At 41.7% G+C, this 22,622-nt stretch overlaps 2 protein-coding genes across 3 annotated transcripts in view; one reads left to right on the top strand and one right to left on the bottom strand.

The window, feature by feature from the left end:
- akap7 (A-kinase anchoring protein 7) overlaps window positions 1-22,622 on the top strand; it is a 214,204-nt gene that overhangs the window by 130,245 nt on the left and 61,337 nt on the right. The gene's annotated exons all lie outside the window — the stretch shown is intronic.
- med23 (mediator complex subunit 23) overlaps window positions 1-22,622 on the bottom strand; it is a 66,774-nt gene that overhangs the window by 42,376 nt on the left and 1,776 nt on the right. The window contains exons 5-15 of one of the 2 annotated variants that reach the window (XM_079887483.1): window positions 22,333-22,444; window positions 21,963-22,061; window positions 21,373-21,474; window positions 19,963-20,032; window positions 19,742-19,854; window positions 18,199-18,294; window positions 17,532-17,549; window positions 9,084-9,284; window positions 5,587-5,730; window positions 2,209-2,354; window positions 1,021-1,266 (exon numbers count right to left, since the gene is read on the bottom strand). In XM_079887483.1, the coding sequence (XP_079743609.1) occupies window positions 1,021-1,266; window positions 2,209-2,354; window positions 5,587-5,730; window positions 9,084-9,284; window positions 17,532-17,549; window positions 18,199-18,294; window positions 19,742-19,854; window positions 19,963-20,032; window positions 21,373-21,474; window positions 21,963-22,061; window positions 22,333-22,444 (1,347 nt within the window). The remainder of the gene's footprint in view (window positions 1-1,020; window positions 1,267-2,208; window positions 2,355-5,586; window positions 5,731-9,083; window positions 9,285-17,531; window positions 17,550-18,198; window positions 18,295-19,741; window positions 19,855-19,962; window positions 20,033-21,372; window positions 21,475-21,962; window positions 22,062-22,332; window positions 22,445-22,622) is intronic. The other variant, XM_079887484.1, reaches the window with a different exon arrangement.

The raw sequence follows: 22,622 nt of genomic DNA, 5'->3' as shown, positions 1-22,622 counted from the left end.
CACAGGTGTGTGTGTGTGTATTATATGTGTCAAAGCGGCTTCAAATGTGGAGAGAATTACACTTCAGACCGTTTATACATTTATACATGAATATAGATGCAGATCACAGGTCCGTTTGCAACATTTCTGGCATCCTGTCATGACTCCTTACCTCAGCATGACCAAAAAGGTCTACAGTGACCAGCAGCCAATCAGAACACACTACCGGTCAAAAGCTTTGAATAATTGAGGTTTTTAATATGTGTCTAAAAAGTCTCTTATTCTCACCAAAGCTGCATTTATTTGATACACTTTCAAAAGCAAGTAAAACATCTAAAATCTTAATCATTCTAGTCTTTTGACCAGTAGTGTATGTGATTTAAAGGTGACATATCATGAAAATCTGACTTTTTCCGTGATTAAGTGCTATAATCGGGTCCCCGGTGCTTCTACCAACCCAGAAAACATGAAAAGTGAAACCCAGTAACTTTGTTTTGGTGAGCCTTTCTCTGCAAGCATGTCAAAAAATAAGCAGAAAATAAGCGTAGGAAGAGGATCTAATTATAATATTACGCCCCTTAATCTGTACATTTCCACTCACGGCGAACCATTTGGTTTACAACAGTGTAACCAGTTCTGACACAATGGCAAGCTCTTGTAAAGGCTCCGCCCTCTTCTGAACGGAGGCGGAGCAACAGCGCATTTAAAGGGACACATAAAAACGGAATGTTTTTGCTCACACCCAAAAAGGGGCAAATTTGACAAGTTATAATAAATGATCTGGTATTTTGAGCTGGAATTTTACAGACACATTCTGGGGACACCAGAGATTTATATCACATCTTGTGAAAAGGGGCATAATATATCACCTTTAATAAACAGCAGATTTCAGACCACTGAGACTTTACAGTGAAAGCACTGGCAGAAAGATTGAAGTAATTGCTGTTATCAGTTATAACGTCAGAGACGCGTATTAAAAAGGCCATTTGTAGTGTGTGTGTGTGTGTGTGTGTGTGTGTGTGTGTGTGTGCCTCCTCTCACCTCATCTTAGCGTGGACCGTGAGGGAGTCCAGCAGGTTCATGGGCAGAGGCGTGACGGAGCCGGACGCCATGCAGTTGGTGCCGGGCAGAGTGATGCGCATGCTGCCGTTCCCGTAGATGGTCTCCACCAGGACGCCCATGGGCAGCGTGAAGCACTCGGAGTTCGTGGAGTACGCGTTACACAGCAGAGCGATCTTATAGTCGTTCATCGGCAGACTCTTACTGCGCAGACTCTGCTGAAGAAACCTGAACACAGAGAGATGAAGCAGGTGTGTGTAGTTGGACAGTCAGTCCGTGTGGAGCGTGCGTGTGTGTGTGTGTGTGTGTGTGTGTGTGTGTGTGTGTGTGTGTGTGTGTGTGTGTGTGTGTGTGTGAGAGAGAGTGAGTAAGTGTAAACATGTTTTTCTATCCCGATGGGGACTTGAACCTGAATGCACACAGACTCATGGGGACTCGTGTCACTATGGACCTAAATTGAGGAAACAAGCTTATAAATCACACAGAATTAGTTTTTTTTGAAAATGTAAAAATGCTGAAGGTTTTGTGTGATGGGTAGGTTTAGGGGTCTGGTTAGTGTGTGTGTGTGGTAGGTTTAGGGGTCTGGTTAGTGTGTGTGTGTGTGGTAGGTTTAGGGGTCTGGTTAGTGTGTGTTTGTGTGGTAGGTTTAGGGGTCTGGTTAGTGTGTGTGTGTGGTAGGTGTGTGTGTGGTAGGTTTAGGGGTCTGGTTAGTGTGTGTGTGTGTGGTAGGTTTAGGGGTCGGGTTAGTGTGTGTGTGATGGGTAGGTTTAGGGGTCTGGTTAGTGTGTGTGTGTGTGTGTGGTAGGTTTAGGGGTCGGGTTAGTGTGTGTGTGATGGGTAGGTTTAGGGGTCTGGTTAGTGTGTGTGTGTGGTAGGTGTGTGTGTGGTAGGTTTAGGGGTCTGGTTAGTGTGTGTGTGTGTGGTAGGTTTAGGGGTTGGGTTAGTGTGTGTGTGTGGTAGGTTTAGGGGTTGGGTTAGTGTGTGGGTGTGTGTGTGTGTGTGGGGGGGGGGGGGGGAAGGTTTAGGGGTTGGGTTAATGTAAGGGGTTTAAATTACAGTATAACCATTACATCTACAGAGAGTCCTCACAAAGATAGCGAACCAGACGTGTGTGTGTGTGTGGATGTATCTGAGTGTGTGGATGTGTGTGTGTGCGTGTGCGTGTCTTACTCATGGTGCAGCTTGAGCGAGTGTGGGATGGGGATCTGGAGTTTGGAGTTGTCGTTCTGAGCTTTGCGGTTCAGGTGAATCCAAATGCAGGTCATAGCGAAGGCGTGAGTGGACTGGGGCTTGTTGATGTCCGGCACTGGAATACACTACACACACACACACACACACACACACACAGAGACACACACAACACACAGACACACAGAATTCAACATGCTGTAAAGAAGCATACAAGAGCCAGTGAATCATCTACACCGTTTCTTTCTTCTCTTCATGCTGAGCACAGAGTTCTCGTGTGCATCATAATCTGAGTGTGGAGAAGAGAAGATTTCATCTTAAATGTCAGTCTGTTTCCTCATACAACGCATCATGTGACTTCAGATGATCTTAAATGTGGCTTCTCTCTTAATGTGCCAAACAAATAGCCTGGAAATCCAGACCTAAATCTGAAAGATTAATGGTCTGGCGTCGCCTAATGAAGCTCGGCCAGCTCGAGGGGCGGCACCAAACATGCGTATGAAAATCTCACTGCACGCAATTGGATAACACTACGACCAATCACAACAAGCCCCATACGCTCAGCTACCAGCAGAGCTAACTGGTAGATTAGACTCTTACCGTATCCGGTCGGCAAAACAGCAAAAACGCTCTTCTTGCAAAGGAAGGATTCGAGCGGCGTCTTCTGTTCCTCTTTTAGATAAAAGGCCAAGTCTAACTCGCTCACTGTAGCGGCCAAAGCCGTTTCAAACAACTGGTGTTCATCCAGAGCCATCTTGCAATGTTTACTAATGACTCAGACGTCACAGCGCTGTCGTCATCTCGCCTCTGGCCCGCCTATATCAGATAACCCGCTGTGATTGGTGCAGCTCAGATCGTGGGGCATATTTAATGAGCTTCATTACTCAATGCCAGAGTAACTCGCTGAGCAAATTCAACTTGTGCTCTCACGAGAACTCTGGATTACCAGGGTACCAAACAAAGTAAAGATGTAACAAATCCTTTTCATTATCAGTAAATGCAACAGAAAAAACATGATGCTTTTAACAATAATTCGGTAACACTTTACAATAAGTTTCATTAGTTCCCATAATTTAACTACATTAGTTAACATGAATTAATAATGAACTGTGCTTCTACAGTGTTAATTTTAACATTTATTCATAAATTAGTCAAATCAAGAGTTGTATTTGTTAACATTAGTTAATGCACTGTGAACTAACATGAACAATGAACACCTGTATTTTTATTCACTAACATTAACAAAGATGAACAAATACAGTAACAAATGTATTGCTCATGGTTAGTTCATGTTAGTTAATACATTAATGTTAACAAATGAACCTTATTATGAAGTGTTACCAATAAATCTCCTCAAATCTGTGCATTTATGATTAGAATAGTTTTGCTGAAGGATATCGTGCAGCGAACGGCTCTTCCATGAAAGTGCTTTATGTAGCAGTCTGGAAAGTTTAGGTAGGACATTGTTTTCCGAAATGAATGATAACAACTTGTTCACCCTGATTCCCTGAAATTGCGTAAATCCGTCCAACAAGATCAAAGCTTCCATTAGCCAAATTCTTGCCATTTTCATGTGTGAAATGCATGAAAGGGGTCGTGAGCGTCCTTCAGTGGCGCAGGAGCCGCCGGCACACGGCACGGTTTACAGGGATCTGTCAGAGCATCCAGACTCCTCAGCTTGATTGATGGAGAAATCTTTAATGCTTTCCTCTGGGCGAGCATCTAATTGCCTTGTGCTCGTTACATCCGTTAGTTAAACGACCGTCTGCTGGGCAGTGGCGGCACATCTGTCATCATTCACAGATGCTGTGGACTAATGGCTGGAAAACAGCAGCTTGTCTTTCATCAGCTGTCCTGCTGGGGTTCGACACGCGGACAGCGTAAAGCTAACAACTCTGGCGGTTAAACGAGTTAACACTGCGTGCGAACATCACTAATCACACCAACTGCCTATTTCAGCGAGCCAATACTGGCAGCACTAATGACAGATGGCTGATACGGTTAGCCTGTCTGTTGACTATATGGTACCTTTAAAACACTCAGGTGGGAATCACTGAACTGAATCTGCTGACAGCGCAGTTTGTTTGCATGCAGTGCCTGCGCTGCTTTAGTGCCTGACTCACCAAAGTAATTACACAGATCAGGCAATGGGACACTGTTTGCTAAACACTATTTGCACGGCGCAGTTCGGATCTCAGCATGATGAAAGTGGCCTTTACTACACCACACATCTGGATAAATGGGCGATTATAGCGCATCATCTGGTCAACATTGGCTGGTTTACTGCGCTCATGATCACTAGGAAATACACACAAACATCCCTTTATATAAATGCTCATTTATCAGCTGCTTTCAAGTGGCACTATTAGCGTGATGAGAGGCAAAAAGCACAGTTTTGTGAATAAAGCTCTAACAGTTATGAGCCTAATTTGAGGCGTGTTTGAGCAGAATGTAATGACAGATCATTTAATGTCACCCTGTAATCATTTTATCCCTTAAAACTCACAGATTATCAAAATTGCATATTTCAACTTTTTTCTTTGAATGAAATGCCTTTAAATTTCTCGAATGTAACTCGACACCCTTGCCTCATTTAGCATACGTGGCTCTATGAATATGCAAATGAAAAGGGTCCTGAGCCGGGACTTGAACTCGGGTCGCTTGAACCGCAGCTACATATCGGAGCGCTGCTCACGAGGCCATCGGATCCCACGTGAGCAACTCTAATATGAGAGAAATACAAACTAAACTCCTGATGGCACAAATTCCTATTGATATGACTAAATTACGCCGAGCACTGGCAAAATTGACTGCATTTGTTAGTCCAAATACAGTTATCTCCTTTGTCGCCTTTAGCATTTTAACAAAGAGCTCTGTCTCGTATTCTGTCCAAACACACCGTGTCATCTACGTCAGGTGACTGTAAATGCGCAAAAACTGTTTCCATTGCAGTTTTGCGAAATATTTATTTTTCGAATTGCCTGAAAAACCTCCTCATGCGAGCGTAAAAACTTTTTTTGCGATAAATGGGAGTTTTTGCGCAAATTACGTGTTTCCATTGGGCGTATTTTCAATTCGCAATTTCAATTCGCACAATTTGAAGGGTAATGGAAACGCGGCTAGTGTGTTCAGACTGACACAGATTTCCAGTTGTGTGAGCGATCCATGCACACGTCCCCACGGCATCCCAGAGACTGTGGCACTGAACTGTGAGTCAAAGCGTCTGCTAAGTGTCTGCTAATGACCGACTGAATAATCGAGCTAGCAGAGCAGACACGAGTACATGAAGCCTTGATCAGATGACCTTACAGCATGTTTAGAGTGTCACATTAAGAATTGATGAAGCAGAGCCTCGTTCACCTCTTTCTCGGGATACAGCAGGTCGAAGAGCTTCATGACGGGCAGGAAGTCGGCGAGCGCGTTCTTCTGGATGCTCCCGGAGATGAACTGCAGCAGGACCCACATCAGGTGATCCCGGCCCTTGATCAGGCCCCGGCCCGCCAGCTGCTCAGAGCAAACACACAGTCACTGAAGAACATGCCAGAAAGGAGAAGAAGTGTAATTCACATGCAAGAATGTGTGCTTTTGTGTGGCTCTGTCACAAACACTGCGATTCATGTGAACTTTTGGCCTGATTTTGTTCGAAATGACCAGTTTGCGCTTCGATTTCGCTTGATGTATTTATAGGGGCTTTTACTTGTAATAATTGGACGGTGTGTGTCGTCAGAGATGTGTTCTGGCACGGGACATCCTCACCCCTCCATTCTCCCAGCTGTTTGTTGTCTCTACTATTCTGTCACATTAAACGCACTTGACAATGTATACACAGTCAAAGACACCTTCAACATTTCTCACATTATCACAGTTTATTCGCTATAGTTTAGAAAATGGTGATAAAATATGAGCAGAACTCAGTTGATATTTCACTGGTTTAGTCCGTCCTTCTGTTAGACTGTCTCACACATGAATTATGTTGAATATCTGTCAGCTGTTAAATTTAATTACACAATAAGATAATACCAGTTTAGCTCAACCAATCACCAAGCAATGCTTCATTTTGTTCAGTCTGTGTGTAAAAATTAGTAATTAAAGAAAAATATGGTCAGGTCAAAGTGTCTGAATAATTTTTGGTCCCAAATTTTTATATATTATACTGGTAGTCACTGTATGAAGATTATTTGGGTATAATATGTCACAGTTTATTTTATTTTGCTTTCCTCACTTACATAAATGAACTATAGTGTCCTGCACACACTAGTGAAAAATATCAAAAATGGTATCTTTTGTCTGAATAATGTTTGGTTTCACTGTAAGTATGAATTACATAGCTACCTCACTACATTGTTAAAGCAATTGTTCACCCAGATATGAAAATATAATCAACCTCATGAAAATTTCAACAAGCCTGCATGACTTTTTCTACAGTGGAACTGTAAGATGTTTATCGTATCTCTTTTCCACACAATGACAGCATTTCTTAAGCAGGAGCTCAAGCTCCACAACGGCCACAAGCCTCAAGCAAACATTACACAAGTAGTTTATATGACTCATGTGCTATATGCTAAGTCTTCTTAAGCAGTGTTATTCTAATATCACTGATATACTAGTTGTTATATAGTAATGAAAGTGTTTTTTTATGGTTTCAGTTAATGATAATAACCCTGTTCTGCAATCATATGACATTTGCACTGGCTTTTGACTATAAAAAATGTCTCTTTTAGTTGCATCATCCCACAACTGATGATTTTAGCGTCAATGAACATCACTGGATCTTCCGTACATCAGAGCCAGTCTGAGTAAGCCGTCTATCACTTTCACTTAACATTGTGTTGACATTTTCTACTCAGAAATAAACTATCTGCGAAATTAGAGGTGAGACTTTATAATAAGGTTCATTAGTTAAAGGGATGGTTCGGAGTAAAATCAACCTAGGGTTCTTTGCACCATGACCTCGATCCTTATGGATCGCTTTCTGCAGGACTTTTATGTGCTTTTCCCAAACCACTGAAGTGACGTCGACGTCCGGGTTAGCGGTAGCATTAGCCATCAGGCAAGTGTTATTTAAATAAACTCCTGATGTACTTACAAACTTTCCAATGCCTCGTTTTATGAGTACAGAACCTATTTGTACGACTGTAGAAGTTTGGTGCCATTCTGGGCATTATTAGTGGGGTAATTTACCAGATACAGTCTTGGATCCATTAGCGCCTGCAGTAAACCATCCGGCTGATATCTCTAAATAAGCTCTAACTTTAATAATGTTCAACCAAGGGAAAAAGGCTTCTGGGGGGGGGTTTGGCTCGAGGTCATGGTGCAAAGGACCCTAGACTGATTTTACTTTAATCTAATGAACCTTATTGTAAAGTGTCACCAAATCAGATGTCAGTAACACTTCCGCAAATACTCCGTATCACAGCAATCTAAAGCATCGCTAACAGTGGACACACGGCTTAAAAACAGCTTGAATTTGGGTCTTCGTAGCTATCGTAAGATTTGGAATATATCTCACATGAGTCTTACGGACTACTTATATCATACGGCTGTGGCGTTCTCTCGATAATTTAGCGTTTTCATCTGGCCGTGATGAAATCTATATTTCATCACGGCCAGATGAAAACGCTAAATTATTCAAACTGACAGAGTGTGTTAAAGATATAAAAGATTGGATGACGTGCAATTTTCTTTTACTAAATCAAGACAAGACAGAGGTACTAATCATCGGTTCAAAAAACCACCCACAAAACCTCTCACAATACAACTTTAACATAGTAGGATGTCCTGTTACTTCATCCTCTACAGTAAAAGACCTGGGTGTTATACTTGACTGCAACCTGTCTTTTGAAAATCATATTTCATATGTTACAAGAACAGCCTTTTTCCACCTTAGAAACATTGCTAAGCTACGTAATATGCTATCAGTTTCTGACGCAGAAAAGTTAGTTCATGCATTCATGACCTCGAGACTAGATTACTGTAATGCTTTATTAGCTGGTTGTCCTGCATCCTCAATAAACAAGCTACAGTTAGTCCAAAATGCCGCCGCTAGAGTTCTTACTAGATCAAGAAAATATGATCATATAACACCAATTTTATCATCACTACATTGGTTACCTATAAAGTTCTCTATTAATTACAAGGTATTGCTACTGACTTATAAAGCCCTAAACGGCTTAGCTCCAGTCTATTTAACGGATCTTCTATCGCCCTATAATCCATCGCGCTCTTTAAGGTCACTAAATTCGAGGCTTTTGGTCATACCTAGGATATCCAGATCCACCAAAGGAGGGAGAGCATTTTCACATTTAGCTCCAAAACTCTGGAATAGTCTTCCGGATACTGTTCGTTGCTCAGACTCGCTCTCCCAGTTTAAAACTAGATTAAAGACGCATCTCTTCAGCCAGGCATTCATATAATACTTTCAATCTTACAGTTAAATCCGACCTCTAGTTCATAAACGCCAGAGGAGAACTGGCCCCCGACTGAGCCTGATGGAGTTTTTCGGTTCCTTGCCACTGTTGCCATTGGCTTGCTCAGTTGGGGATATTTGGGGATATTTAATTTAATTAATCAATCAACGATACTATTGATCAGCATTACGAAACGTGGATGTTCCACTAGAAACAAACATTGATGTATTATTTTAATTTAATACTGTGAAGCTGCTTTGATACAATCTGTATTGTGAAAAGCGCTATATAAATAAACTTGACTTGACTTCTCTGTTGTTTGTGGAGCTTGGCCACTTTGAGCTGTCACTGTGAAGACAGTAAGTCATCGGGGTTTGGATGGCTGTGAGTAAGTGGCTCCTAAGTCTAAGTGGTGCTACTGAAGACAGGCTTTGGGCCACTGAAGCGCACCTTCTGATGTAGCGACAGCACCATGTGAGGGAAGCTGGCGAACTGGAAGAGCACGAAGAAGATGAGCTGGCTGGAGAGGTGCTGCCACAGGAGCTGACTGGTGCCGCCGTCGTCGAACTGCTCCTCCGTCTCCGACCGCTCCATGGCGTACACCACCAGGTCCACCAGCTGGTCCTCCAGAACCGGGCATCTCTGCTTGTGCTGCGAGAGGGCAGAGCGGTGGACAGAGGCGCACTCTTACACAGACCACAACCACTGCACACACACACACCAGTAACCGGGCTGTGACATCACGGCATACACCGCCTCGACCACACACATTAGTGATGTCTGTCACACACGCCCCATTTCCTACTCTTCAGTTTACTTCACACCCACTGGATAGTTTAGTATGAGTTCTTCAGTGCACTAGTAGGCATAAAACTATCATTTTCAGCATCTATCCGACTTCCTCCGCACCACTGTTAGACGGGTGAATAGGCATCGCTGACACGTGAATTAGATGCTGATGCCAAACTTTTTCATTAGCTTATAAAAATAGCAAAAGAACGAAAATGCGAGCAAAAAAAACATAAATTAGGATGAAAACGACAGTTAAAGGAGTAGTTCACTTCAGAATTATAGTTTCCTGATCATTTCCTCTCCCCCACGTCATCCATGATGTTCATGTCTTTCTTTCTTCAGTCGGAAAGAAATGAAGGTTTTTGAGGAAAACACTCCAGGATGTTCCTCCATATAGTGTCTTCAATGGGGTCCAGCGGGTCGAAGGTCCAGATGTGAGTTTCAGTGCAGCTTCAAAGTCTCGACACGATCCAGCCGAGGAATAAGAGTCTCATCTAGACAAACCAGCGGACATTTTATAATAAATAAACATTTATACACTTTTTAACCACAAATTACGTAACCACACATTATGTAATCACGTTGAAAGGTCAAGCGTGACGTAGGCGGAAGTACCGACTCAGTGTTTACAAAGCAAACGTACAAAGACTGAGTCAAACACCATGTACAAAAAATAAATAAAAATGAAAACGATGTTGGACGATTTTGAAATTAGAGGAGAAAATGAGATGTAGTTTTTCGGCCTGCGCTCCCTCTCTGAACCAGAACACGCGTGACCTTTCAACCTGATTACGTAATGTGTGTCGCATCGCAGAGCTAGTGCAAGACGAGCATTTGTGGATAAAAATATATAAATGTTTATTGTTTGTTATAAAATGTCGGCTGGTTTGTCTAGATGAGACTCTTATTCCTCGGCTGGATCGTGTCGAGACTTTGAAGCTGCACTGAAACTCACATCTGGACCTTCGACCCGTTGGACCCCATTGAAGACACTATATGGAGGAACATCCTGGAGAGTTTCCTCAAAAACCTTCATTTCTTTTCCACTGAAGAAAGACAGACATGAACATCTTGGATGACATGGGGGAGAGGAAATTATCAGGAAATTTTTATTCTGAAGTGAACTAATCCTTTAAAGCTAAAATGACCTAAAATGGTCAGATGTTTTGATTTCTCAAGACTGACTTTAGACTGGGTTGAGTCATAAACCGACATGTACAACAATCACAGTTTGTTTCTGTACATGTTATTTAGGACACACATCATTAAGATGACACCAAAATAATAAACCAGAGTGCAGCGCCACCATACATGTGAAGGCAACATGAAGGAAATTATGTCCTTTAGATGGCTTTAAACAAATCTCTTAAAAATATTATATTTAATACGCATATGGAACAAATTGTGGTGCCATGTTATGTTAAAGGGATAGTACACTTTGAAATTAAATTTTGGTATGTTTTAGCTTACCTCAAGGGCATCCAAGATATAGGTGTCTTTTTTTCCGCAGTAGTTTCAATTGTGATATTTTTAGGTTAAACCGTTCTTGTCTGTCAGTCATTTAATGCAGGTCTATGGTCACTGTCTCAAAGAGCATGCACAGAGTCCAAATTAAACAATTCCCCATCGTCCAAATTTAAACAATTCCCCATCGTACACATTGATGGCCTAAGACACGAAACGAGCGGTTTGTGTGAGAAAACGAACAGTATTTATATCGTTTTTACCTTTTGTACACAACCACGTCCAAGTGATCTGAGGGCGCGCCGCATCCTGGTGTGTGACGTGTGCGCAGACTGGTGCATAGATATATACACTAGATGCCGCCTTGGCTACGGCATTCGTTCCAATGAATTCGTTCCGGCGACATCTAGTGTATATATATCTATGCACCAGTCTGCGCACACGTCACACACCAGGATGCGCTAGCGCCCTCAGATCACTTGGACGTGGTTGTGTATAAGAGGTAAAAACAATATAAATACTGTTTGTTTTCTCACACAAACCGTTCGTTTCGTGTCTTAGACCATCAATGTGTACTTACGATGGGGAATTGTTTAAATTTGGACGATGGGGAATTGTTTAATTTGGACGATGGGGAATTGTTTAATTTGGACTCTGTGCATGCTCTTTGAGACAGTGACCATAGACCTGCATTAAATGACTGACAGACAAGAACGGTTTAACCTAAAAATATCACAATTGAAACTACTGCGGAAAAAAAGACACCTATATCTTGGATGCCCTTCAGGTAAGCTAAAACATACCAAAATTTAATTTCAAAGTGAACTATCTTTAAAGGATGAAAATTACTGAAATACTGCAAAGAAAACCAATTTTTTTACAATTAAACTAATTTAAGTGACACTTTAATAATATTCATAAAATAAAAGCCCTGGTTCTAACATGAAATCCAGAAATTTATGGATGGGTTGAGTGTGTCGAGGAAGTGTCGAGATCTGAAACCCACTGACTGCTCTCATGATCAACCTGATTTACTGGAGTAGATCGATGAAGCGCTGATCTCTCATGATCTCGACAGTCGCTCTGTCTACACACAGTCTTCAGTCACGCGACTGGAGGGCAAAACATCCATTAAACTGCAGCACAGGACTGTCAATTTTCCATCTCAAAAGAACAAAAACAAAAATGCATTTTGTGCACTTGTGATCCACATACAGCACATGCTGCAGTATTTCAATCACTAAAAACAGCGTTCTACAACGCTTAATGTGGACAACACTAGAAGTGATATCCGAAGATCAAATTCAGTGTACACCTCATTGATGATGCAGACTATATGCAGGCGAGCAGATGTGTGTGTGATGTGTTTATATTGGCTTTAGCTTTCCTGTAGCTCAAACAGTAGAGTTCGATTCCCAGGGAAAGAATGTAAATGTGTACCTTGAAATGCAATGCAAGTCGCTTTCGATAAAAGCGTCTGCCAAATGAATAAATGTAAATGCAAATGTATATTCAGGGTTAATCTGCTCGCCTGTACATAGTGTGCATCATTCAAGGCGTGTACTGAATTGGATCTTTTAATAACATTGTCTTATTATATTAATAATTGGTACAAATGACTGGTGGTCAGCTGTTTTGCTCTCCAGGAGGGAAAATAAGGGCGTGAGGTGAAAACTATGAATCTCTGGGGTTTGTAGCATTTGCACACCCTTTTTCAGTTTGTACGCCTTCTAATCTGTGCTTTTATTCCTAATATCTGACCCAATTAGTCTTGAGCAAATCAGCTAAACTAAATAAGCATCTATTCCCCAACCCAGGGACAGTTACAGACATGATAAACATGAGCTGCTGTATTGACTGAACACACAGAGCATATTCAACACGGCCTCACGACAGTCACAGGAGATGGACAAACACAAATGGGACACGCTTCACAGCAAACACACACACACACACCACTGAAAGCATGGCGTGAAGATGCTCACAGAAGCCCTGATCGCGAGGGAAGCTGCAGTGCATCTGCGGGACAGTGACGCCCCCTGGTGCTGGCGGGACAGAAGTGCGGGACGATCTGTTCCCGATGCACCGCAGCTTCCCTGTAAGAGGCATGCAGGGACTGATCTATCAGCGGCGCTGGGTGTGTCTGCGCATCCGTCAACGCTTTACTGATGCTGTTTGTGTGCTATGTTTAAAGACCCCATGAAATGGAAGAGTTTTCTCCACTGTACTGAAACAGGAAGGCAGGATCTATCCACTTTGTTCTTAAAGTCCCCCTGTAGTCAATAAACTGATCCCTTAAAACTCCTCTTTGATCACCAAAATTATTTTTTCCTTTAATAAAATGTCCTCATGCCTTAAAATATCTTGAATGCAACTCGACACCCTCACCTCATTTAGTATGCGCGGTTCTATGAATATGCAAATGAGCCCTGCCTCCACTCACTCCCTCAGCTCAGAGATCCACTGGTTGACGATCACACGTTGATCTGATTGGTTACAAGGTAGTTTGTGACGTCGGAAACACCAGCGATTTCAAAGCGTGTTTTGGAGACTGTCTTTGGACAAATTTTTTATTAAAAATCCAGTTTTTAATGTTGTTTATGTGTCTATGTGGTGTTTTTAATGTGCTTTAAGACAAACCATGTGTAAGTTCATAAGTCGACAGCATTGCTGAGTATTTCCTCCTTAAAACTGCAGTGAACCAAAGACAGTCTCAAAAACACGCTTTGAAATCGCTGGTGTTTCCGACGTCACAAACTACCTTGTAACCAATCAGATCAACGTGTGATCGTCAACCAGTGGATCTCTGAGCTGAGGGAGTGAGTGGAGGCGGGGCTCATTTGCATATTCATAGAACCGCGCATACTAAATGAGGCGAGGGTGTCGAGTTACATTCAAGATATTTTAAGCCATGAAGACATTTTTTCACAGGATCAAAGACGAGTTTTAAGGGATAAAATGATTGACTACAGGGGGACGGTTAAGTGCTCGATCAATGGATGATGTCATCAATATATTAGTCTGCTTTCCAGGAAATTTAAACCGTGCACGTCTGCTAAAACATATTTTGTCAAGGTTTGTGAGTACATCACCGTATAGATGAGCTCAAAAGCATTAGACTAAAAGGCACAAAGCTCTACACTGGATTTCATGAGGACTTTGAGAGCATGATGAAGGTCAGCTGGTGCATGAATGCTGATTATCATCTGGAGGAGAGGTGTTTCCCTGAACCGTCTGCATTTAGCAGCACAACACCCAGAGAGAGCCAATAAACAGCAGCAGGACACACACTGGACGACGGCACACAAACACACACAGCATGCGCCGATCAGGGCTTGAAATTAACAGATTGTCTTCATTCTCAGGTACGCTTTATTTTCCCTGAAAGAGGGACCGTGATGTGTGTGTTTGGCCCTGACGGCTCACCGACACCGAGACTCACTGGGGTTCCAGCATCAGCATCTGTTAGTGCAGGGTGACTGCTCACCAAACATCATCATCCGGTCATCATTTACTCTAGCCTGGTCTTACCAGACTCCCGTACAGAGTCAAGCCACTCTCCACTGACAGGTGTTAACTTCCTTGAAGGCGGGTACTCTGTTGAAGAATCGGCCATAACCAATCGCTAACGTTTAGTGACGTAACCCTACACCTCAAACTAGCGCACGACCCCAACGTCATCGTTCTCAGCCACTCTCTCGGTTCGCTGATTGGACCGGCAAAAATTTGTCCAGAGAAAACCCAAGAATATCCCGCAAACCCAGACGTAGTACTGAAGGAAAATGAAAACTGAGCGGAAGTACGTACATTTAGCCTAATGCTTCATCTCCAAACAAGAGGAAGACAATGGTCACCAGATCTGTTTGGTTCCCAAAGATCTTCTTTTATGCTCCACAGAAGACAGTCATAGAGGTCTGAATGACATGAGGGCGAGTAAATGATGACAGAATGACCATTTTTGGGTGAACGATCCCTTTAACATTTATAAATTCATCAATTGGTTTTGTCATTTCTTATGTAATGATGGGGGATTAAGGGTCAGTCTCAGGAAACGGCACCATGACTTCCTACTGATGTAATTAACATCATCATCATCACACTGTTATTAACAGACGGAAATCTTGTTAAGTGGGAAATGTAAATTAAGAGTCATTACAAGGGGCCATACACACAGAGAAGAGTGGAAATTGAAAGACTTTTAAACTGAATTCTATATACACTACACGGTCAAAAGTTTTAGATCGGTAAGATTTTTTTATGTTTTTAAAAGAAGTGTCTTCTGCTCACCAAGGCTGCATTTATTTGACAAAAAAAAAAAAAAAAAAAACAGTATTATTGTGAAATATTATGACAATTTAAAATGACTGTTCTCTGTGTGAATATACAGTAAAGTGTAATTTATTCCTGTGATCAAAGCTGAATGTTCAGCATCATTACTCCAGTCTTCAGTGTCACATGATCCTTCAGAAATCACTCTAATATGAGGATTTGATGATCAAGAAACATTTATGATTATTATCAGTGTTGAAAACAGTTATGCACAATTTTGTTTCTTTGCTGAATAGAAAGTTCAAAAGAACAGCATTTATTTAAAATAGAATATTTTCTAACATTATAAATGTCTTTACTGTAACTTTTGATCAGTTTAACTCATCCTTGATCAATAAAAGTATTGATTTATTTTATTTCTTTCCCCCAAAAATAAAATTAAAATTCTTACTGACCCCAAACTTTTGAAGGGTCGTGTTTAATGTTACAAAAGCTTTAGATTTCAGATAAATGCTGTTCTTTTGAACTTTCTGTTCATCATAGCATCATGAAATAAACATGTAAAAAACTGTTTTCAACTGATAATAATCATAAATGTTTCTCGAGCATCAAATCCTCATATTAGAGTGATTTCTGGAGGATCATGTGACACTGAAGACTGGAGTAATGATGCTGAACATTCAGCTTTGATCACAGGAATAAATTACACTTTACTGTATATTCACATAGAAAACAGATGATTTACATTAGAATAATATTTCACAATATTACTGTTTTTGTTTGTAAATCAAATAAATGCAGCCTTGGTGAGCAGAAGAGACTTCTTTTAAAAACATTAAAAATCTTACCGATCTAAAACTTTTGACCAGTAGTGTATATTTTCTTTTGAAAAAATAAGATATTTTCCTATGGGAGATTATAGTGTATTTTTCTCTTCAAAAGAAGATTTTATCTTTCTGACATTATATTTAAGGCGGCAACATCATAAAATTATTCATCTCTGTTTTCATCAGTTTTTAATTAAATACACTCTTTCTCTCTTCAGGCTCAAGGGTTTAAAATAAATGTGCCGTTCACTAGTTAAACTGTTATTAGAAATGTTTACACCGATCTTCAACCCCAAGACATTTTGAATGGGTTATTAATTATGCATGAGCTAGTTAACTATTTATTAATTATTGCAATGTGAGATTTATAACAAGGCACTTTCAGAAACTCACATAACTCATAAATAATGAATGCTGCCCTAATGGGCATGTGTTAGCGGTGATAGCAACGCTCTTCCCACATGTAGTGGTTCAGGGTACGGGTGTAACGGCACACAAAACATGACGGTTCGGTACGTACCTCGATTCTGAACTCACAGCTCAACGTGTCTTCAGTACAGCAGGGGAAACTAACCCAACCACGCCTTTTTTATTTATTAAACAGTGGTTTACTGAACAAACTAAGCCTGCCTTTAAATACAGAAGAGTCACACACACTGCAGTTTATGCACTGTTGTAACTGGGGGAAGAGATTTGAAGGACTCGCACTGCAAAATATGTATTTTAGAATAAAGTTAGAAATATTTGGCTCTCATTCCAATCCACTTTTTATTTATCAGTCATTGAAGTCGGTGAAGTTAAACATAGACTCACTTGATGTCAGGATAATACTTTATGCCAAATGGAAATGTGTGTGAATTTGTAACATTTGTAAGTAAATCAAAGTATATGGATATAGAGGATATTGTCCCATCATAGGCGGTTAAAACAACACTGTACCAATCATTTTCAGTACAAACATGTGTACCGTTACATCAACCACTGAAAAAAACAACATACTTATTAACAAATAGTCTGAATATTAGGAGGAGAGCTGGTAGTTTGCACCTGAGCTGAGAAAATATGATTTCTAGAAAGCTCAGCAATAAGATTTGTAAATAATAATGGAATATTTTAGCTTCAATGGCGCCGTTTCCTGTGAATGACCCACATACTACAGCAGCTTACAAGCTTTCTCTGATATAAAACGCCATCGGCAAGAAGCCGAAACAGTAAGAAGTGTGAAAGAAGAATCAAAAGGAACAATCCAGTTGCATCACTGTTTGTTTGTTAAATAAAAGCTTCAGTTTTGGGAAAGAGGGAAAGCAGTTTGGCTGAAAGCGCAGAAGACTGTTGTGGAAAAGCTGATGGATTTCTCGGTCAGCCTTTCAAATGCTCTAATAATTGCTCGTGGCAGTCAGTAATTTCAAGCCCTACGTTTATCGTCTCGTTTCACTGGAGGTTGTTCTTCTTCAATCGTAATTAGATGGACTCGTTTGGGGTTTGGCTATGAGGAAGCTTCCAGAGTCTGGTTAGTCACAATACAACAGTAAGATTGTGAACATACCTGAGCAATGTTCAAGGTCTAGAGCATTGGAGGAGGAGGAGGAAGAGGAGGAGGAGGAGGAGGAGGAGGATGGGCGGGGCAAGACAGGACAGAACAAAAATAAAGGAAGAAAAAAAAGAAAACACAAATACAGTGACTAGGAGGCCAGCTTCAAGTAACCCTGTCAGTCAAGCCAAACCACACCCCCAGAGACAGGTACGAGAGGGACAGGGACTCCCTGCCAGACCTCAGGGGAGAGAGAGAGAGAGAGAGAGAGAGAGAGAGAGAGAGAGAGAGAGAGAGAGAGAGAGAGAGAGAGAGAGAGAGACACAGAGAGAGAGAGAGAGAGAGAGAGAGAGAGAGAGAGAGAGAGAGAGAGAGAGAGAGAGAGAGAGAGAGAGAGAGAGAGACACACAGAGAGAGAGAGAGAGAGAGAGAGAGAGAGAGAGAGAGAGAGAGAGAGAGAGAGAGAGAGAGAGGTTGGCAGGGAGTGTTGTATCGTTCAGGTCCTGTGGGAGGGAGTGTGGGACTACTCAAACTACAAGCAGCTGATCTCTCCACGCCTCTGCGTCAGCCTCTCATCACAGAGAAGGGGATGGACATGCGAGGCAGAGGAGGGAGAGAGAGCCCTGCGAGAGACAGAGAGAGAGAGAGAGAGAGAGAGAGAGAGAGAGGGAGCGAGCGGCACCTGCTTGTTGAGGCCCAGCATGTTGCAGACCATGTCTCTGGAGTAGGGCTGCTCCAGCACATACCTCAGCAGACCCGTCTGCGGCTCGAACAGGTCCTGCGGAGACACACACACACACACACGTCAAGTAATCACAGCACATATACACACACACATATACAGGGTGTCCACAGGGGGATTCATTCAGGTTTAAAGGGTTAGTTCACCCAAAAATGAAATTTCTGTCATTAATTCCTCACCCTCATGTATGCTTCAAATAAAGATTGTCTCAGTTACACATATATCATATTTTAAATGAATAAAAGCATAAGCATTTATAAAAAAAAAAAAAAATGGGTTTAAGGCCTTTAAGTTTATTTCACAAGTCTTATAAAACCTTAAAGGGATAGTTCACCCAAAAATGAAATGTCTGTCATTAATTTCTCCCCCTCATGTCGCTCCGAACCTGTAAGCCTTCGTTCCTCTTCAGGACACACATGAAGATATTTCTGATGAAATCCGAGCGGTTTCTGAACCAGTCATAGACTGCACCGTCAATGCAACTTTCAAGGCCCAGAAAGGTAGTAAAGACATCGTTAAAATAGTCCATGTGACTCCGGTGCTTTTAATTATGGAATTAATTATTGGAATTAATGACAGAAAATTAATTTTTGGATGAACTAACCCTTTAAGGTTTTATAAGACCTGCACAAATTACATTATTGGTAAACTTCACATTTTGGCTTAAACCCGTTTTTTTAATTATAAATGCTTATGCTTTTATTCGTTTTAAATATGACATGCGTTACTGATACAATCTTTATTTGAAGCGTCACGTTACTTTCTAAAGGTGCTTTCCTCTAATCTGATCACTACTGTAGACATCAGTGTTTATATCTGAACTATAATCTTTTATCCAGCACTTCTGTGATAATCTGACAGAAATAATGAGACTGATGTTGAAAAGCCTGTTAGTGAAGCGGTTTCATATCTACACATGACGACTGCTCTCTCTGATCAGATCTGAGTGTTCGCTGTGATCGCACTCGTCTAAGCTTTAATAGACAGAGCCGAATCACTGTCATCAGGAGTAAGATCATGTGGGGGTTTGAACCGAGATCGCCATCTTTTAATGATTAATCGAGCAAGCTCTAGTTCACACTAAAAAAAAAAGTTATGTAGTTCCTGTATTATTTCAGATTGCAATATATATCGCAAAAACAGTTTTTTCAGGTTTTTTTCTGATACGAAGCAGCCCTAATGAAAACATCCTTTAGTAATCATGTGCACTGATCAGTCAATCACAGTCGGTCCGGGATCTCTGTGCTGTGATCTGGATTCAACTGTCCGTTCTTGAGCACAGTGTGTCTGTCATCTACACACGCAGCAGTGAGTTACTCATTAACCAGTGCTGAACTTACTTAAACTGGACAAAAGAGTTTCTTCAAGAGCTGCTGTACAGCCGAAACAATCGATCTCGGCTGCATTATTCTGCTATGATCACTGTAGCGCTGCTGTGAAGCGATCTGCACTGTAAGGATGCGGTGAGTGGGGTCAGGAGTACCTTATCATAGGGCAGCATTCCCCTCAGGGGGAAGCGCAGAGTGCTCGGGTCCAGCTTCCACGAGTTACAGATCGCCCCAGAGTTATTGACCACCGGCAGGAGACTGCAGCGCCCTGAAACACACACACACACACTAGTTAGACATGAGACAGACCGCCCCAGGGGCTTATGGGATATGATCGACACGACACTGAGAGATGAGGATGAGTGAATGCTCTTACCACAGATGGAGTTAATACGGGCGGTCGGTCTGAAACTATCGACGAAGTCAGAGATCAGGCTTCCCAGCAGCTGAAAGAAGCACACACTGCTCTGAGATCAGGTCAACACCGCCACCGCTCTACAGCCAGGGCCAGATTCACTACAGCGCCAGTGCACACCCTCTTTAATCACTGTCAGGATTTACTAAATACACGCAAGTGATAAAGAAACTAGTGATAAAAGGTTATTTTTGTGGCTAAACCTTATTTCAGTCCACAAATCACCAACATTCAACATGGATAGAGTCATAACGCTAACTGTAACCATGGTATTGTGGCAGAAATAGTCCAATGTTTTTACATTATTCATCTCAGGGTTTGTACAACCTTCTGAGAGTGAAATTAAAGCGCTTTTCAAGGACTTTAAAGGTGCATTGCGCAAGTCTCTGAGTTTTTGCAGAACTATGCCCCCTCTGGCGGCAAGCGAAACTGCAACCAAAGGTGTGCACGCTCACGGACAAAAGTTTTCTTTTTTTATCTTACGTGGAGTTTGCGTTGGTGTTTGAAATGAACTACAAGCCGGTCTCTTAATCCATCTTCTACGGAGAATGCTGGCGAATACACAAACCTGCCAGGCATAGCTATGTGAGCGTGCCGTGAACGCGCATGACGTCACGCCCAGTCTAAAATTCCGGCCCGAATCCCTCTTATTTATTTTACTTTACAGGATTATAGAGACAATCTCAGTGATCAGAGAAGGGCTCATTCAGCCCATCAGGCAATTGTTTAAGCATGTATGGGTTAGAAAACGGGTATTTTTAACATGAAAAGTTGCGCAATGCACCTTTAAAGCTCTAAATGATGCAATTAAATGTTCTTCTTAATGTAAAACTTTTAAAGATGAAGGAAAACTAACACTTTATGGCAAACGAACAAGAAACCAGCACTATAAGCAGAAGACGGCGGCCGGGGATCACTTATTGATTATTAGATATTTCCACACCCTAATATATGGAGTCACAAATTCTCATGTAAAACAAAAACTTTTCTTCAACTTGTGAGTGAATGACACAGAAAGAAAGTAAAGAGAGCTGCTTTTATAATCACTGAAGCTGTCAGTTCAGAATGATACATTTAATTACAGTAGAATATTTAACGTTTCTGTATAAAGATTGTGTTTTTGCACGTTACTGTGGTTAAAAAAAGTTACTTTTATCTGCATAACAATTCCAGCTTAGTTCTTCACTGTAATAAACGAACATGTAATATGATTAGTAATTGGACTTATTAATGCAAAACAATAGTACTTTTATGATTAAATGAACTACTGCTCTCGAATGTTAGCCTGGAGCCCTGTGTGAACTCTCCACTCTCATCACGCTAGTATGCGCTGTTCAGTACATCTGGCCCGAGTGTGTGTGTGTGTGTTACCCAGTGTGAGAGCAAGCCCTCTGGATACAGCTTCCTGATCTCGGTCACAGCGAAGTACGCGGGCAGCAGACAAGCGTTGCGGTCCAGGATGTACTCCACCACCTTCACACAGGACAGTTAAAGGAGAACTCCGGTCAATTTTAACATTGAGCTCATTTATTTGTACATTTGGAGTGCTGTCAATACAGAGAACAACGACAGAAATCGGTGTTGCCTACACCGTGTTATCCTCTTTTTAAAATTTGCACCCTGTTGACTTCAATGGGGCAAGTTTTAAACCTGCTTTTAGCCTCTTAACATCCTTGATGTGTCATTACAAGTGCACAGGTCATGTGAGAGATTCCTTCAGAGTGAACACGGTGAATCTGACTGCAGTAGATGTGAAAGATATGAATAAAAATGATGTTAATTCAGCCAGCAGGATAAAAGAGGATAACACGGTGTAGGCAACACCGATTTTTGTTGTTGTTCTCTGTACTGACAGCACTCCACATTGACAAAAAAATGAGCTCAATGTTAAAATTGACCGGAGTTCTCCTTTAATACCACAGGAAACACTAGCGGATCACGATCTGTGGAGTCACACGTACCTCTCGCGCCGCTAGCAGCTGCTGAACCACAGCCGAGCTCACGAAGCTGGGGACGGTCTGGATCTTGTCCAACACGGCCTTCAGCAGATCCCTGACGCCCTGAAACACACACACACACACACACACACACACACACACACACACAGAGAGAGATTATAAGGTGGGGGAGAAGCCCGTGGAGAAGCTTAGAGGAAAACTATGTAAAAATTAATTCATGCTTTTGATTTAAAATGCATCAAACATTTGCTTAAAATGTGACTTGAATGTCAATCTATGAACTCATAAACACAAGTTTGCTGAAACGCAACGGCACAACACAACATATCCCAGGCTTCAGCAGAATCACGCAGATCTCCAGTTCATCTTTCACCTTGTAGTCGACTCCTCCGATGATTTTGCGGATGAGTTTGAAGGTCAAAGCCCAGAGTTGAGTCCTCTCCCACTCCAGGCTGTCCGAGCCGATCAGAGCCTGACACACCATCCTGCGGGAACACCGACACACAGTCACATGACCCGAAACTCTGGAGGTCTGGCACTCGACCCAAGCCCGATGGGAACTGTAAACTGTCCTAAGACTTCAGGTTTGGGCTGAGTTCTGGTTTGTTACTAATGAATAAAGGATTTACTACTACAAATGTGTAACACACACACACACACACA

This window comes from Squalius cephalus (assembly GCF_949319135.1).
Source record: "Squalius cephalus genome assembly, chromosome: 12".
Lineage (NCBI taxonomy): Eukaryota > Metazoa > Chordata > Actinopteri > Cypriniformes > Leuciscidae > Squalius > Squalius cephalus.
The sequence above is the reverse complement of the archived record's forward strand: the minus strand, read 5'-3'. Positions and strand labels throughout refer to the sequence as shown.